This window comes from Callospermophilus lateralis, unplaced genomic scaffold (assembly GCF_048772815.1).
Source record: "Callospermophilus lateralis isolate mCalLat2 unplaced genomic scaffold, mCalLat2.hap1 Scaffold_89, whole genome shotgun sequence".
Taxonomy (NCBI): domain Eukaryota; kingdom Metazoa; phylum Chordata; class Mammalia; order Rodentia; family Sciuridae; genus Callospermophilus; species Callospermophilus lateralis.
Window position 1 is genome coordinate 4,152,284 of NW_027517018.1, and position 18,990 is coordinate 4,171,273.

The 18,990-nt window shown below is 40.4% G+C and overlaps 1 protein-coding gene across 1 annotated transcript; it reads right to left on the reverse strand.

Annotated features, from left to right (window-relative positions):
* Positions 1-239: 239 nt before the first annotated feature.
* Positions 240-11,511, reverse strand: LOC143390086 (SET domain-containing protein 4-like). The gene is made up of 7 exons (XM_076842688.1): positions 11,432-11,511; positions 9,516-9,945; positions 8,137-8,311; positions 6,399-6,480; positions 5,159-5,239; positions 2,118-2,241; positions 240-419 (listed from the first exon to the last, which is right to left on the reverse strand). Exons 1-7 carry the CDS (start codon positions 11,509-11,511, stop codon positions 240-242), a joined length of 1,152 nt encoding a protein of 383 aa, XP_076698803.1.
* Between the last annotated feature and the right edge of the window lie 7,479 nt (positions 11,512-18,990).

Sequence of the window (18,990 nt, forward strand, 5' to 3'; positions counted from 1 at the left end):
GCTGTTTATTTTGTAGTGGATGAAAGGTGCCACTCAGATGGCGGATGTGTCTTCACTCACAGCTCCCAGTTCCCAGAACTCTTCTGCCCCTGCAGACGTGCTCCACACACCTGAACACCTGATCTTAAAAGCTCAGTGTTTACAGGGGAAGGACTAAGGGCATGGGTAGAATACAAACCACTCAGAGACCGTAAATAGCTGAGAGAAAATCCGTTTAATCCAACTTAATTTAAAAATGCTTAAGTCACACCCAGCACAGGAGGTGACCCCAGGCGTTTGGGGGAGGCCAGGTAAGTGGTGTGCACGCTGGCGAGGGTCTCAGCGGAGGCCTGGATGACCATCAGCTCTTCCCGCCACAGTGTTTCCACCAAAGCCAGCTGGCTTACCAAAGACACCTTTTCATCCTTCATGTGAGAAACCTGAAAGTGAGTTTTAAATTATTTTTACTATAGTAAAATAGAACATAAAATTTGCCACTTTAGCCATTTTTAGGCGTATAGTTCAGTGGCACTGCGTGATTCTCAGTGTTGTACAACCAACACTACTATCCCCTCCGACTCTCTGCCACCCCAGACATATCCTGTGACCACACATTAGCATCCTTAGTCCTCACTCCCAAAAGCCCTGGTAACCTGCACTCTACTCTGTCACTCTGGATTTGCCTGTTCTGTATACCTTATGGAAGTAGAATCTACATATATCCTTTTGTGTATGACTCTTTTCAGTTAGCATAATGTCTTCAAGGTTCCTTAAAATTGCTTTTTATAATCCCATTCACATTTTCATATAAATGAGCTGATTTCTCATTTACCTAAAATACTAAGTTAAAACATAAAATAAAACCTATTAGTAAGAAATCATGTGATCAATTTTTACCTATTTAAATGTACAGGCATAGACACTGAATCCGTCTGAGTGCCCATTACAGACAAATGGATAAAGAAAACATGGAGTATGTACAAAATGGAATACTACTCAATCTTAAAAAAAGATGCGTATCCTGGGGGCTGGAGTTGTAGCTCGGCAATAGAGCATCTGCCTTGGACACATGGTACTGTGTTTGATTCCCAGCTCCCCATGTAAATAAGCAAGAAAATAAAGGACTATCAATAACTAAAAAAAAAAAAATTTAAAGGTGGATATCCTGTCATTTGTGACAACGCAGACAAACATTACACTAAATGAAAGACATTATGTTAAATGAAATAAGCCAGGAATAGAAAGACAAAAATTATAAGTTCTTGTTTATATGTGGATAGAAAAAAGTTGAACACAGAAAAAGAGCAGAATGGTGTCAGAAGATGCTAGAAGTGAGGGACGGGGGAGACACTGGTCAAGGGATACAACACCCGAGCTAAACAAGAGTAGGCTCCAGAGACCTTCAAAATCACCTAGCAAAGATCAGAGATCTACTGTACAGCATGCTGACTGCGGTTACTAACAGTATGCATCCTTGAAAATTGCTAAGAAATTAAATTTTAAAGAGTCTCACAACCAAAAAAAAAGTATGAGGTGATGTATATGTTAAACAGCTTGATTAAGGCATTCCAATATGTATATGTATATATATATATATAAGAATATCTTAAAACATCATGTAGTACAACATAAATATATGAATGTTTAATCTGTCAATTAAAAAGGAAAATTTTAAAGGCACAGGTACAAAATCAACAGGAAAATCTAGCATTTACAACATTTTTTTAAATACTTATTTTTTAGTTGTAGTTGGACACAATATCTTTATTTTATTTATTTATATGCGGTGCTGAGGATCAAACCCAGGACCTTGCATGTGCAAAAGGTTAGCGCTCTACTGCTGAGCCATAACCCCAGCCCCAGAATTTACAACATTTAAGACACTAAAAAGTGCTCTTAAAAAGATCTACTATTGGACTGGGATTGTAGTTCAGTGGTAGAGCCTAGCACACATGAGGCACTGGGTTTGATCCTCAACACCACATTAAAAAAAAAAGAAATAAAGATATGTGTCCACCCCCAATTAAAAAATATTTTTTTTTTTAAAAAAAGATCTACTGTCTTTAATAACATGTATAAGACAAATAACTTCACAGTCACAATGCTTAAGAAAAGGATGTCATATTATAGAAACATACCCTCTGAAGCATAGCAGAACTCTCCTCTAGGAGATGATGGCATATTTTCTGGGCTACATCCAAACTTGTCTTCTCATTTGCATCTGAAACTACTTCTCCAAGAAGAACTTTTTTCCAGCACGTACTAGAACCAAAATGTTCAATAAAGTAATTTCAGCAGGCTCTTGAGAAATAAAGAGCTTTCACACTGCAAACAACAAACTCCCCTCCAATTCTTCCAGAGCATAATAAAACTCCTTCTATAAGCAGCTTCCCTAAAACCTTCACACCATGGGTAGTTCCGGTGTGGAAGCAACAAGGTGCACAAAAAAGGAGCAGCCAAGAATAAAAGGCAGGGGTACTGGGTGCTCCTTGCTGGCTACGAGCAGATGTTACCATCATCACAATCCTGTGTCTGGGACACAGTAAGTGGAGTCGTGCCCACCAGCCAAGGGAATAAAGCAGGCGACAGAGGAGGAAGGCAGAGACGGGACAGGGAGCCAGGTCCACAGCAGAAAGGCCAGAGGACTTGGGAGCTAAGGCACTGGAGTCGTCCTACTCTTCAAGTGACAGTCTTTCTTGCTGGGTGACAACTTGGAATGCACTTCACAAAGCAAAATGCTCAACAGGTACAGCCACAGCTTTCTTTACGTGAAAGCCACTCTGCTTAGACACTCTGCAGGTCTGAAGGAGTGGAGCTCGGTGGGGAGGTGGGGCTGACTTTCTGAAGGCAGAAGAGTGTAGGTGAGCTAGGGAAGCACACTGAGCCGGAAGGGGGCAGAGCCAAGGCCACACGTGAGGAAGGAGCACCATCAGCGAGAGAGGGGATGGAGGGGCTGACTGGGAAGCAGAGATTCTGGAGAATCGGTTGACAAGAGAAGGTAAAAGCGCACAACGTGCAAGTGGACGTAGACATAGCCAGCTAGAAACTCAGAACAGCAACAAGACCCCACAGGGAAGAGTCGTGACGTCTGCAGAGTCAGAGACAAAGCTGCACCTCAGGAACAGAGAGTGCTTGTGACAGAAAGCAGAAAATTACCATGTGCCTGGACAGTGTCCCATGGCACTATCTAATGTAATCTTCACAATTACCTAACCCAAGGGAGAACTGGGAAAGCTGCAGACCTTGGCCGGACAGAACAAGAGGGTGGGAGGCGACCAGCTCACAAACCCCCAGTAGGCAGAAGCCCACCACCTGCTTTTCCTGCACCCGACACAGAAGTGACTCTGAGGGAAGAAAAGAGGCCTAAGGATGACCTCTGGAAAATGTCCAGTTGCTTTAACTTTAGGCTGAAGTGCCTGAAAAGCTCTCATATCTGGCTTGTTCTGAGAAAGATTTAAAAACACTTGAATGGGTCTGCACAAAACAAAATAAATGTAAAACAAACGAATGGGAAGAACAAGTCAAAGGAAAAAACAAAGAGGAAAAATAGAGTACAGTCAGGAATGAATCAGGATGTTTGTACATTTGGGAGGACCACAAATATTCCCAAGCTTTCTTTTATAATGAAAAGAGACAAACATATCAGTAACAGAACACACCATCTGCTGAGAGTGAAAACACCTACAGCTGACCCTTGAACAACCCAGGAGCTGGCAGTGCTGACACACAATTAAAAATCCACATATATATGGGATTGAACCCAGGGGCATTTAACCACTGAACTGTATCCCCAGCCCTTTTTATTTTTGAGACAGGGTCTCTTTAAGTTGCTTAGAGCCTCACTAAGTTGTTGAGGCTGGCTTCAAACTTTTGATCCTCCTGACCCAATCTCCCAAGTTGCTGGGATTACAGGTGCCACTGTCCCAGCCACAGATAACTGCTGACTCCCCCAAAATTCAACTATTACTAGCCTGCTGGTGACTGGAAGCCTTAACAATAATATAGTCGATTAATACATATGTTGTGTGTTGTGTGTATCATACATGGCGAAAAACACACATAGGCTGCGAGAAATGGCTTTTACTGTGATATATAACTTACTGCAGAAACAAATGCTCAGGCAGAGATGATCAGCAGAGTTTTAAGCAGACATTCTAAACACCAACATCAACAGGAGGGGTACAAAAGTATTACAGTAACACAACATTCACTCACTGAATTTTTATGCAGTTAACGATTTAAAACTGCATCTTTCTGATGTGTTTGTGCATAAATTTTGATAAAATTTAACTTTCTGCATATTTATGGTGGCAAATGATAAAATAGACTATTATCTATACATATTTGATGTTTTCATGACATAGCTAAGATTTTTCAAATTACTGCAAATTTCCAAAAAAATCCATGTATAAGGACCCTCACAGTGCAAATCTGTGCTGCCCATGGTTGAGATCATCTATTTCCCAAGTTCCTAAAGGAAGAGAAGAAGGCAGCATCATGCACAGCAGGCAGCACTGAGTGAGCACCAACTACATCCAGCACCGTGCTAAGAGCAATTTCTAAGCATTATTCATTTACTCCTCAGGCCTCACCGTCTTCAAGAAGTCCTCCCTCCATGCTGGACAGCAACAAGATGAAGGCTGCTTCCCTGAGGAGGCCCCAGGCTGCAGCAGCCCTGTGCTGGGCAGAGCACGCCCAAAGGTGCTGACAGGCGGCTGCTGCGAGTGGCACTGACAGCTTCACAGGAATGCGAGGGAGCCTGCCGGGGCTCCTCCTCCTGTCTCCCCATGGAAAACTCTAGGGCTCTTAACACAGCTTCTGGGTCTGCCCTGGCAACTGACAGGCAGGGTTGTGTGAGGAGCTCTGCTGCTCCCAGGAAAAGCAGAACTACTCTGAGTCTTGATGCTGAATGGTGACACTGCTCACAAAAGCCATCGGGTCACCAGCAGAGAAACCCAAGAGTTGAGAATAAAAACTTCCAGAGCCATGTACGTGATTATGACTCTAAAACCAGAATGCCAGAAATGGTTGAAACAGTAAAACATGCCCTGGATGAGTCAGTTACATACAGAATGGCCTTTCTTTTTTCTCTGTTTGGCTATTTAAATAAAAGCCAAACCCCCCCCAAATTGTGTCTAGGTTGTGGCTACAAATTCAGACCAATACACGTGGAACTTACAATTTTTCAGCTTCCAGACATAACAACTTAAGAGCTGTGAGTAACCTCCAAGACGGCCCATCCCATCCAAATGTCAAATTTCTAAAAGTAGAAAAACAAAGACATTTCTGTCATTTCAGTATTTCATGACACCATGACAAATGTTTGTTAAGCCAAACTTTTTTAAAATGAGGTCACAGAACATTGTTACCTCTATGATGTTGGTCAAAACAATACTTAAGAATAAATACTTAATAATACTTAAGAATAAAGTCTAAGAAACAGAAAATTCTCTTTTTAAATTTTTTTAAACAATAAAAAGCTGCCGGGTGTGGTGGCGCTCATCTGTATTCCTAGCAGCTCAGGAGGTTGAGTCAGGAGGATCGAAAGTTTGTGGCTAGTCTGAGCAATTTAGCCAAGCCGTAAGCAACTTAGTGAGACCTTGTTTCAAAATAAAAAATAAAAGGTCTAGCGATGTGGCTCAGTGGTTAAGCACCCCTGGGTTTAATCCCTGGTACAAAAAAAGAGAAAGAGAATAAAAATCTATCTTCCAATCAATTTTAGTAAGAAGCAAAACTTGGTTAAGAGATACACAGCAAAGGGGCACAAGACAAAGTTCATAGTGATGAATGATGGAAGAATCTGGATGCTACCACAGCCAGACAGCTCTCACTCAATTGCTATGTGAGAGCTCTCTTAATTTTAAATCTTAATTTTATCCTCAAAGAAAATTTGGAAGGGAAAACCCAAAGGCCTATCTACCCGTGTAGTGTGGAACCACCAACCACCCCTTCCCCAGAGCCTGTACCATGATGCTGGTGACTGGTTTTCCTGAAGGCCATCCCACCTTGCCACATGGCAAAGGCAGGGGATTCTCTTTTAATACAGTATTGAATAGTTCAAGTTTGTTTTTTATTTTTTTTTATTCTTTTCTTTTTAGTTGTAGTTGGATGAAATACCTTTATTTTATTATTTTTTCGTGGTGCTGAGGATCGAACCCAGAGCCGCTCACATGCTAGACGAACGCTCTACCACTGAGCCACAATCCCAGCCCCTCAAATAAGTTTCTTTAAAGTGTCTTAGTCCTGTGTCCTCTCCTCCACAACAGTGAGCACCACTTTTCTGCACACAGTAAGTGCTCAACTAACACCTACCAGTGAGCTGATGGAGTTAGGAGGTGTCTCATGGAAAATCCAGCCCTCAATTTTTTCATGAAAACTTCCTAAAAGAGTAATTTCAAAAGGGAAAGGGAAACACTTACTCTATAAAGCCATGATCTTTTAGAATGGAAATCTTTTTGTTCATCTGTTTATCAGTTGATGGAAGATATTTAACAAGTGTATCTGCATTAAAAAAAATTCATACAGAGATTTAGGGTATAATTCACACAAAAGTTATCTTCCCTCTCCATCTGCACTTACTTTCCTTCCCATTAGGATCAAGTATACACAGTTTTTCCTAACTCACACGAAGGAAATCTACTCTTCAAGTCCAATTCACTGAGATCATTATTTAGTCCCTGAAAAACTAAGAATTCCAAGGCCTCAGGACAGAACACCCACAAGCTGAGTTCATGTTCCCATTAAGTCAATCAATGAACAAAACCAGGTCATTAAGGCATGATAATAACTTGGAAAACCACAACCAACAAAACACAGGCTTGTAAAAACATGAGAGAAGTCTTGTAACAAGAGTTTTTAAAAGGCAGAATTCAAATAGCATAATAATGACTAGTTGCGATTACAAAAAAAAAATGCAAATATGTAAAAATTGACAGTTATTTGGAGAATAGGACAGGGTAAGAAGGGTTTTTTCTTTCTATGGTGGTAGGGCCTAGCACATATTAGGCAAGTGCTCTACTACTGGACTGTACCCAAAGCCCCTTCTTTATTTTTTAACAAAAGGGTGATTTTTCTTCAAATTAATTTATTTGACAACTATCATTTCATAACCATCAATATTAAAGTTATCAGAATTCTGAAGCATGAGCCAATCTCAAAGCAAGTTTTCCAAGAGACTCTGTAAGGCCCAATTTTAGTCGTTTTATTTATATTTTGAGGACTATTATTAGTCTGTGTAAAGGATGAATATATAACCTTGACCATTTCTATGTCCCTTTCAACTTACACATGACCACTTCAAATTATACACTGGGGAAATCTCTAGACATTTCTTCATGACCTCCAAACCACCTCTACTACTTCAGAAGAAAAACAAAAATCAGACTTCTATGTACTATTTCTAATACTAAATTTGGAATTTTCACATCATAAATTTAATGACTAAATTATTATTTTAAAATATTATCATCAATGACATGGCTAGTTAGCAGACCACAAAAGAACACAAGCAAAATCAATTTTTTTTAAACCATGGCATTAATCTCCAAACATAGGATTACATATTACACTTACCTCTTTGATTAGCACTGTGTCTTAAAGATGTCTTAACATTTTCATTCCCTGCTTTCTAATCCTATCTTCAGTAACAAGGCTTCAGTACAAATATTTCCATTTCCTTAGATCTAATAATACTATACTTATCTCCTTAGCAATCTTCCTTTCATTTTGCATTGTCCAATATGGTGGCCACTAGTCAGAAATGGCTTTCAACCACTTGAGATGTGACTTGCCTTACTAAGGAATGAATTTTAAATATTAATTTAATTGTAAGCAATTTAAATTGAAACAGCTCCATGCACCCAATGGTCACTGTATGGACAGTGTAGGTCTAGGTTTCTTCCAGTATAGGCCTCTGATCTAGTGCAATAAAACTCTGCTCAGTTCTTCTTATCCACTTTATCAACCAAAGCTTTGCTGTTTTGAGTTCAATATTGAAACTGCATAGTTAGAAACAATAAGGCTAGCTCTATCTAGGATGAAGTAAATGATGTATAGGTATGTTTCAAGGTTTTACTATTTTTAATAAAATTCAAAATAACAACATATCCAAGTGGGACAAAAAATTGTCTTAATAAGAAAAGCAAAATTGATTCCAACCTCTTGAGACATAAACACAAGCATGAGGATTGCAGGGGGAAACAAAGCCATACTCCAGCAGCAGCCGCTGGTTGTCATGTGGACCATAGCAGATGAATACCTCCTCGTGCTTTCTACAACCAGAAGCTGTTCTAATTTCATAACAACGAGTCTTCTCATTAAATGCTGCTTTTACCTAGAATGGAAATTTGTTAGAGATTATTTTAAATATAAAACTAAAAAGCTGAGCTGTGGCCTCTGTCATAAGTTATTTTTGGGTAATTCTTTAAGACTGTACTAACCATTCTTAGAAGCTCAGGAACCCAGGCCACACACCCACAGGCCGCAGTTCATGATCTTCCTACAGTAGTCTATAAAAATCACTGCATCCTACGGCACTGCACACCCTGGCATTATTCGTATGTATCAACAGAATCACCCCTCTGACCCCTGACCTCTGTGGGTCACACTGTGGAAAAGGCATCTTTCTGTAGCAGGAATAATTGGACAGGTCAGGCATTGTCCTGGGCCTAAGCAAGCACAGCAGGCCTCCCCAATCTCCTCTCACTGACACCTCTGATGTTCTCGTGGCACATGTCACATAAAGGGAAGAGCACAAGCAGAGCCAGCCATTCGCCTGCACAGCGCATCCCTCGTGCACCCCTCACCCACAGACAAGCCCACTGATGGGAACTCCTCTCCACCCTGAAAGTCAGCCCTTTACCTCAGCATACCCATTTACCCTGCAGACACACCCATCTTCCATACCTGCCACCAAAAGAAAGGACAGGGAAAGAGGGTATCTGTAACTCTGTGGCTATCTCCCAAAGCAGGATTCTTCATGATTTCCTGACTCCTCTCCCCACAAATATTCATCCAATTAATAAAAGTTTACCAAACATCTATTATATGCCAAACTATGCTCTAAGCCCTGGGGTTCCAAAGAGAACAAAAAGTCCCCATCCACAAAGATTTTGCTGCTTAATTCAGGAAGGAGGAATCCCTCAGTGATCAGAGCAAAGGTTAATGCTCTGACAGCCATGCCACCAAGTGCAAAAGGGATGGGACAGGAAAGAAGCTAGACCTTGGCCCCAGTCTAGAAGGAGCATGAAGGAAGGAGGACTCAAGCTGCTGGTAATGGTAGCCTAGAGGATGGAGCCCGGGGCTCCTGAGGCCTGGACAGCAAAACGGAGAAATGGGGCAAAGAAAAAGCATTCCAGAAGGACAATGGAGTCAAAAAGAAAAACCCAGAATGCACGAAAGACAGATGGGTCCCATTGATTTACCCGAAGTCAGCTACACTTTCCCCATTGGTCTCACTCACTATTCAAAGTCACAGATTCTACACATTGAAATCTTTCTATCAAAACAGAACATGTGTCACCACATCAGCTTCTCACCTGGACATGAGGGCTGTGATTCAACAAATCCAGGTATGGAGCAAGCACACAGGTATCCGGCTCTGCGGAAAGGCATTCCTGCTTCCTAGGCCTCAGGTACACAGCTCTGGTGTTGACAGTGCACCAGGCCCACAGGAGGGCACTGTAGCTGAAGATGCTGTCAATGGGCTCTGCAAACAGAGGCTGCAGGGAAGAGAAAAAGTCTCTGGAGGAGGTGAAAAGCTTCTGCACATGGGCTCGCTGCTCTCCAGTCTTTGCTTTTAACACATTGGGTAGAAGATTCACCACTTCTGGCTCCAAACAAACAGGGCAGGTGTAGGTCTTGGGTAAAATCTGCAAGTAAGGCTTCCAGAGAGACCGGTCCCCAGCATGCCTTTCTGACACTAAAAAGGTGCACAGAGCCAGCAGAGGAGATGGACGAGGCTTCCACCTTGAAAAATTAAGGTCAGATTGAAGGAGTTACTCTGACTTGAAATATGGAATAAGCTAAGTACTTTGGTTTGCTGCAGGAAGAATTTTGCTCAAACGGTCAACACACCCTACATTGACTTAACATACCAAGAGAACTGTCTCCTTCCTTAAGGCTCTTCTCCAAAGCACATCCCGATCAGGGACCTCAAAAAGCCACATTTATGTGTCAGAAAAGCTGACTCTACAGATTCCAGGACTGTTTACAAGATTTTTTACATGTTTTTGAAAACAAAAATCAATAAAACACCTCTTTGCTTTCAACTTTGTTCTCCTGTTTGAAAGCTTTTGCCATAAGCCATTGGTTTCACCTGGATAAGGGTATAAAATACAGTGGGGAAAAAAATTGGTGGGAAAAAAACCTAGACGTATACCATCCAATATACGGACCACTAAGTATATGTAGCTGTTTATTTAGAATTAAATTAATATTTAAAAGTCAGTTCCTTAGTATGGTAAGTCACATTTCAAGTACTCAAAAGCCATTTCTGCCAGTGGCTACCATTTTAGACAATGCAAAATAAAACACCTCTGTCATTGCCCAACATTCTACAGGACGGTACTAACCTGGACAGGAAACTGAGTGAAATCATAATACACTCACTAAACTTACGTGCTCTGTTAGAAATTACATAATTTTGGTTAAATAATTACTGATAAAGTATCTCATGTGGCATGAATGTGTTTAGAAAAAGTTATCATTAATCTTTTAATATCCAAATATCCAGATTCTTATACTGAGATGCATTCCACCAAAAACTAAAGAATGAATGAGAAAAGGTTAACCCTAAGGGCAACCTTGCCCCCAATCAGCCAATACAAAGATGCAAGGGCGGGTGCCCAGAGCTGTCCTTGGGATTAAGCAACAGCACAACCTTTCAACCCCATAATGTAGAAACTCCTTCCGCTGAGGTGCACCCAAACCATTGCCCACCAGAAATAAGCCAAAAATACTCTCAGCTTTCTTAACTCCCACTTCACCTCCTCTCTCTACCTAAAGAGAATTAATTCTTTCAAAATATTAAAGCTCTTCATAGTTGAGGAAGAATTCAAGCACATAAAAATAAGGGTTAAACTAAAAAAAGGGTTAACTAACCCCCATGGATACCTACTATGACCAAGGGAACAACTGCTACCTATTAAGGCACTTGGCTGTGATTTACATATATGGTCCCACTTAACCTCCACTTTCTAGTTAGGTGATGGGTCAGGACTCACACCTGTGTCCCCTGCAGTCTATTAAAGACTTCAAAATGCAGTTTATGTGCATGAAGAATAAACTTCTAGGACAGAATATACCTTTCAATTTGCATTCATTTGAGTTCAGGTATTTATCTACTAGACAAGCATCTGGATTCTACTGAATTGTGCCTTGGATAACACATTTGCCATGACAAAGGCATTCAGGAGAAACACTGGCACCAGATTAACATGATGTGGCCACTTACTTAGTAATGTACACCCCTAAGTAGCTTCGAATCACTGTTTCCGTGGTGAGCAGGCAACTCTCAGGCAACAAAATAATCATCTGTCCCTCCTTGCCAAAAAAAAGTAAAGTTTAGGACGCCAGCATTTTGGGATGGACTTACATATTGTGAAGTCACTGATCCCGCAATCATCTACCCAAAAGTCCCTACTACTTGCCACATGAGCCCAACAGTAGGCTCACTCCCAATTCCCTGAGTCAGCAGATGAGTTCTCTCCAACACTAGGTTCAACAACCACACAGAATTAAAGGTTCAGAATGGGAATGACTCCCACCTGTCAAACCAGCACAGGAAGGAAACATGGAAACACTTGAAACCATATAGTTCTTCTAATTTCTTATCTGAGGAACCAGTATACCTGGGGGCACAGGCACAAACCACTCAAAAAAGTTCCATCCAACAAAGCCTGGCACAGCAGCATGCTGCTTAGTTTCAACTATTCAGGAGGCAGAGACAGAAGGATCAACTGAGCCCAGGAGTCTGGCACCAGCCTGTGCAACATAATGAGACCCCTTTCTCTTAAAAAAAAAAAAACTATCCAGTGAAATCCAAGTGAGCAGGCAATGGCCTAATCTCTGAGATCTGTGCCAGAGAGGGCAGCCCAGCACACAGATTCTCATTCTACCACTTGCAAAAGTGTACATTTTCGTTTCTCTTACTAAGATACAACCACGGAGAGGAAAAAACTATGACAAAAAGTAACAAACAGGCACTGGACACTGGAGACACTGGTAGTGTACAACATTATGGAACCAGTAACGATCACCAAATAGAGCACTAAGAAGCAGATAGAAGAACCTGCCTTCATTTTAACCAGCATCAGTAATTTAACCAGTCAACAAATTATCTCAAAGCTCTTTGAGGTTCAATTTATGGTTTCTGAATCTATAAAGCAGGTGATCAGTGTAGACATCCCATGATCTTCTACTTTAAAAAAATAAATAAATAAAACATCCTATAACTTGATTGGTAAATATCTCTTTAACAAATAAATTTTCCAGGCTATACAGTTAAGATCTGTGCATTTCACTACATGTAAAATGTCTCTACTTTCAAAAAGTTTAATTAAGAAGTCACAGTTGAAAGTACAAGTGAAGCAACTACCAATTATCGTTTAATAATTTCAACAAAAACTACTTATAGATACTGCTATATATATGAGAGGTCTATTTCTTCTACTCAAATTCTGCTTCAAATAAGTCAAGGCATAATTGACTTATTATGCCTTTCTGAAAATATACAAAATATTGCACAACAATGTGAATATACTTAACACTACTGAACTGTACATGAAAAAATGGTCCAAATGGCAAACTAAGTTTTATGTATCTTACCATCATTAAAATTGAAAACTAATAAAAATATAAAAGCAGCACAATAGAATACAACATCAAAAGGTATCATTTTCTTAGCTGAGTTTAAAACAAATTAAATAAAGGAATTAAAAATAAATTTAGGGTCGGAAGGTGTAGCTCAGGGGTTGAAGGAGGCTTTGCATATAAAAATACACAACACCAAAAAAAAAAAAAAAGTTTAGATAAACTTAAGGTAAAGGAAGCAATTAATTTCTAACTTTAAAGAAAAGTATGCATCACATAATGCTCTAAAATACCACAGAGAAAAACTAAAAGGGACCTAAAGATCATCTCCTTATTTACCAGGTAAGGAAACAGAAGCAGGAAGGACTGGAATCTTGTTGCCCATCCCAGAGTTTGCAGCAACCCCTGGATCAGGCCTTGTCCCCAACTTGCTCAGGCTCTCCTCCCGTACCACGAACAGCACCCCTCACGCATCTACAATATGACCTGATTTTTAAACCTTGATGTGGTGAAGCGTTAGGAAGAGGCCTACACCAAAATGACTTCTCTCTTTCTTCTCCTAACAAAGTCCCATTTAAAGAGCAAGGGGCCAAAGAAAAGGCAACAGGTTTTTCCCTCCCAAGTAGCCGCCAGGCCGAGCAACAGAACACTGGCCAATGGGGGCGGAACTGGGAACATCCTTCCAGGGAGGGTCCCTGCACTGCCTTTCCCCCTTGCTCCCTCCTTTTGCTCCAGGAGCCTAGACAGGCTTAGGGAGGGACAGAGAGCTAGAAGGAGTCTGAGCCTCTGAAGGCCACAGGTCTGGCCCCTCTAGGCTTTATTAAATGACAGCAAAATACACTTCTGCACTGTTTTTAAGCACTGAGACACTCGGTTTTGGCTTTTATATGAAGCAAACTTAACCCTACTTGACGGAATCGTAAGAGAAATAGTTATAAGTAAAGTACTTTTGATTCACTTGATTTGAACCACAAAAACAAAGCACCAAAATCTGTGTTAGGTTTCAAGGACAAAAGAGAAGTTCTCACCCGCAGGGGTGTTCTGCTCATCAGCCCTCTTCCTGTACCTAGGAAAGCAAACATGGAAAAGAGGTGAATATCTTCAACTGTATCTTCAAGGTCCTAGAGAGCCCATTTTGAAAGAAAAATGTGAATGAGCTCCAAAATTACAAAAAGCTGAAGATGGGTGTCCTTAGCCCTCCACTCCCAAGGGAGAGGAGGTCAGGAAGCTGTTCTAGAAAACATCATGAACTCCTTATAATATTAAAATCAATCTGATAATGTGGCTTTCACAGATCATTCTTTGACTCCCAAAAACAGAAAATTAAACATTCTGTTAGAGCTAGCAGAAACCCTGATACAAAACAACTAGGTCAAAGTTGTCAGAACCAAAATGGAGTTAACTTGTGCCGTGAAGGAAGGGTCCTCACACTTGATTGCCTGACAATAACAACTGTCACAAAAGATTCTGCCACAACCACAATCTAAAACAAAAATACTTCTGTGAGGATAATTGCCAGCAATTGTCTGTTCAACCTTGGAATGATGCCACCCTTGTTATTGATCCTTACAGCCAACAAACATTGTTCATTTATCTTACCCAAACCTTCTCATTCACCTTTAAAAACCCTTATCTTCTTCTGCCTCCCTGGACATGCCAGTAGTTCACTATGGCCTGCCATTCCTGAGTACACTGTTTTGGAGCCCCTCTCTGTTGTTATTAACTCAAATCAAACAATTTAGTCCAAACTCACCACATGTAGCTGATTCTTGGGGAACAACATATCATTTCACTTGGCCAGAGGCACACATGGAAATCATCTATCTTGGGAGACACAGAGGAACTCATTTTGCTCAAAGTCAAATTAAAACTGAATGATAATGTTAATGGCCAGAGGAAGCATTCAGTAACATATACTTTTACATTTTCTATAAGGTAAAATGTCTGTATCCTGCCCTGTGATATAGAATTTCAGGGCCCTTCTATGACACAACTCCTTCTCTGTACTGTGGCAGACCCCAAGTCCCTTTGAAGGGCATCCTGGTATATTCTACCATTATTTCTAGCCCACCCATGGGCACAGCAGGGTATCCTTGTATGCAGGTGTGCACTAATAGCAAGCTATCCAACTTCTGTGACAGAATGTTCCAGAAGAAAATTACAACCTAACCTCTACAATGAGCTCTTCAATTCCCATATCAGAGGTTAAAATGCCTCAGCTCAGGTGACTGTGCAGCCTGTAGCACTGATCAGCTCCTTCTCCAAGACACTGAACTACACACCTGACACCAAGCTGAGGGACAATATGAACTGAGGGCCCTCCCTCGCCTACAGAAAACTATGCCAACTCACTGGGGCCAGGGACAATCCCATTAGCCTGCATGCTTGAAAAATCCCCGGAAACCACCACAGGCAAGGTGACCAGCACACAGGTCACCCAGTATCTTTCCTATGATGCCTAGCTAGGCATTCCCTGCAGGTTGGGGTCCAGGGCACCTGCACTTCCACTGAACAGACAACTAAATTTAGTGCATAGGAGACCCAGAGTCACGGTACTGGTCCTGTCAATACCAGAGAATCTGGCTCAGTTGAATTCGTAGCTCCCCTCCCACAGGTGTGTAACATATCGTAATGTGTCTTTTATGTCCCTGTCCAAGACTTCATCTTATTTTTATATTCTCATTCTCCTTTTCCTTTTGATTTCATCATTCTGTCATTTCCCTTCACCTACCATGTACATTTATATTTACAACAAGGTGAAGCACAGTGTAGACAAGTCAAGAAGCCCACCACCCAGCAACAGATGTACTGTCAGAGAGCGCTCCACCCACTCCCATCTGAGAGAGGTCAGCAGAGCTGAAGCACAACTCTTACCTGGAAATCGAGCAGGAGTTAAGTTCCTATCTTCAAACTTCCTGTTTTTCAGCCACTTCTTTAGCTCTATAAATTCAGACTTGTAGCTCTCATTCACTGGTTGGGAGAGGAAAAAACATGCTCATTAAAATTACTGTATACTAAGAACACCTATAATCAAGAATATCAGACGGACTGATCATAAAAGGTTTAACATCAACTAAAACAGAAAGACCATTCATTATATGATCATTTCCATAGATGCATAAAAGCATTTCATCAAGTCCAACATCCATCCTGATAAAAATTCTAAGCAAACTAACACAAGGAAACTTCCTCAGCCCAGGAAATAATATCTAACAAGGACACAATGGTGACAAACTCAGTGCTTTCAAGACCAAGAGAAGTGTATCTCACCTCTCCCTTTTCATCAACACCAGTAAACATAAGAAAAACAAACCGAAGGAATGAAACAGGAAAGAAGTAGTAAACCTTTCCTTATTCTCAGAAGACATGAGCACCCATAGAAAAAAATCTAAGGGGAGTCTACAAAAAAGCAACCAACCAGCCAGGCATGGTAGCATACACCCCAAATCCCAGCTACTATCGAGGCTGAGACGGGAGGATTGCAAGTTTGAGGCCATCCTAGGCAATACAAAGAGATACAATCTCAAAACTATGAAATATAATAAAATACAAATACCAAAATATTATGTTGCAGCATATCAAATCAATTCATAAAAATTCAATGGTATCTCTACATATGAGCAATAAACAAAAATTAATATTAAAAATATCATATGAAATAGCATCAAAAAATATATAATTCAAGAACCTAAAAAACAGATAAATCTAAAAAAATGTAGACCTGCACAATAAGAACTTCAAAATATTACAATTAAAAATATATAAATAAATAGATTCTTATAAATTGAATATTATTGGCCTCCCAAAATGAGTATGTTAAAGTCCTAGTCCAACAGTATTTGAAGATGAGCCTTAGGGAGTTCAGGTTATGAGGTCAGGAAGTCGTGAGGGTGGGGCCTTTACCAAGGGATCCCTGCTCTTACAAGAAGCAAAGAAAGAGGACTGAGGGTGTAGCTCAGTGGCAGAGTGCGTTTACCATGTGTGAGGCTATGGGTTCCATCCCCCAACACTAAAAAGGAGGGAGAGAGATGGTCTGCCATGTGCAGACAGTGTTGATGCAATGGTCACCAGCCAGGAAGACAGCACTCACCAGGAACCAAATCAGCAACACCTTCACCTGAGGTTTCCCAGCATCTACTACTAAGATATAAATTTATATAGCTGAAGCCCATTCTATGGTATATTGTTATGGTAACCCAAGCTGATGAAGACCAAGAATGAAATAGATTCTAATCAAGTTAAGACACATATGGTACACCCTAGAACAATAACTAAGGAAATAATCCAGAACAACAAAATGAAAAAACAATAAAGAAATGAAAACAGTTCACCAGAAAATGCTGATTTCATACAAAAGAAAACAGTATAGAAGAAGTACTGGAACAAAAGCAAAGATAGGAGACACACAGAAAACAAAATGCAAAGTGGCAAATGTAAATCCACATCTATCAATAACACCAAATGTCAGTGGATTAGGAAATTTGGGGAAAAGCAGAGTTTGGTAGGCTAGATTAAAAACAAAATTCAAGTATATCCTGTCAACAGAGACATTCAGATAATGCAAGTAAAGGATAGAAAGCCCCAGAGGATGCACAGCACCTAGGAAGCAGAAGTGACTACTCCAAAAAAAGACCAGAAAGACTTTCAAGCAAAAGTCAGTAGAGAGAGACATTTATAACAAGGAAGGGGTTCATCCATCAGGAAGACATAACAATTACACACAGATAGAAACCAAACAGCAGAGCCCCAAATATTGAAGCAAAAACTGGAAGAATTAGAGGGAACAGTTGACAATTCTACAATAATCACTAGAGACTTGAAGATCCTGCTTTCAATAATGGGTAGTTAAGCAGAGGATCAACAAGGAAGCAGAGAGAGCACAAGGACCCAGCAGAATGGAAGGAGAGCTGCTAAACACGTTACCCACAGCAGCAGAAAGTGCATTTCTCTTAAATGCACAAGAAGCATTCAGGATAGATCACATTACAGACCAACAAAAGTTGGCAAGCACATGGAAAACTGGGACTCTCACAAACTGCTATGAGAGCATAAAACATACAATCACTTGAGAAACTCACCCATGCTGCAGTTTCTTACAAGTTAGAAAGAAACTCCTACTACCACTCCCGCCTACATAGTTATTCAAGGAAACAAAGGCGTAAGTCCATGCAAAGACTTGCACACAAGTGTTCGCTGCAGCTTCACTTGCAATGGCCCAAAACACAAATGACTACAGTGCCCAGTTTGAGGGAAGCAAAACTTGAGCTCTACAGTAAGGGTCTGGGGGTCTGCAATTACTCTGGCAAAAGACAACTACCAAGAAAATAAAGACAGAATTTTATTCACCTGTACACACAGATATTCACAGAAAAATGCAACTCAAGGAGGTGGTTAAATTGTGGGGCTTCTGTACCATCTCATTAGGGTACTTTGGTGTGGGAGAAGGCACTTATGGGGAAATGAATGGCCCTAGAAAGACACAGGCCCTAAGAAGAGATGAGAAATATGATAGTCTTGTGATGATCCTTATTAAGGTGACTTCTCATTCCAGTGCCAGGTTCTCATCTCTAGTGATAGGAATCAATCTTCTCAACTTCCAAAACTTCTGGGCAGAATCATGACCAGTGAACACCACTCAGAGGCTTTGATTTTAAACAACAAGTGAATGAACTCAAAGAAAAAAGGAAAACTTACACATATACAATATATTATACATCCTTCCATCATCAACAGGATGAACAAACAATAAAGGCATTCAACAATAAAAGAGAACAAATGCAAATAACAATGTGAAATTATTTCAAAATTAAATAAAATAAACCACATTTTTAAGAACTGGACACACTGTGTGATTCTAGTGACACACAACACTATAAAATGCAAACTAATCCATTGTGATAGCAAGTATTTAAGAAGTTACTCAAGAAGTGGGGTACAGAGGGTTCAGCCAGGGATGGTAGGAAGTGATTATTTAAAAAAAAAAAAAAATGAAGGGCCTGGGTTGTAGCTCAGTGGTAGAGCGTTTGCCTCGCATACGTGAGGCACTGGGTTTCATCCTCAGCACCACATAAATAAAGGTATTATGTCCATCTACAGCTAAGAATATTTTTTAAAAAATGGAAATTTTATAGCATAATGACTTCATTTATGATACACATACCAAATTATATACTTTAATTATACAATATTCATTATGAGAAT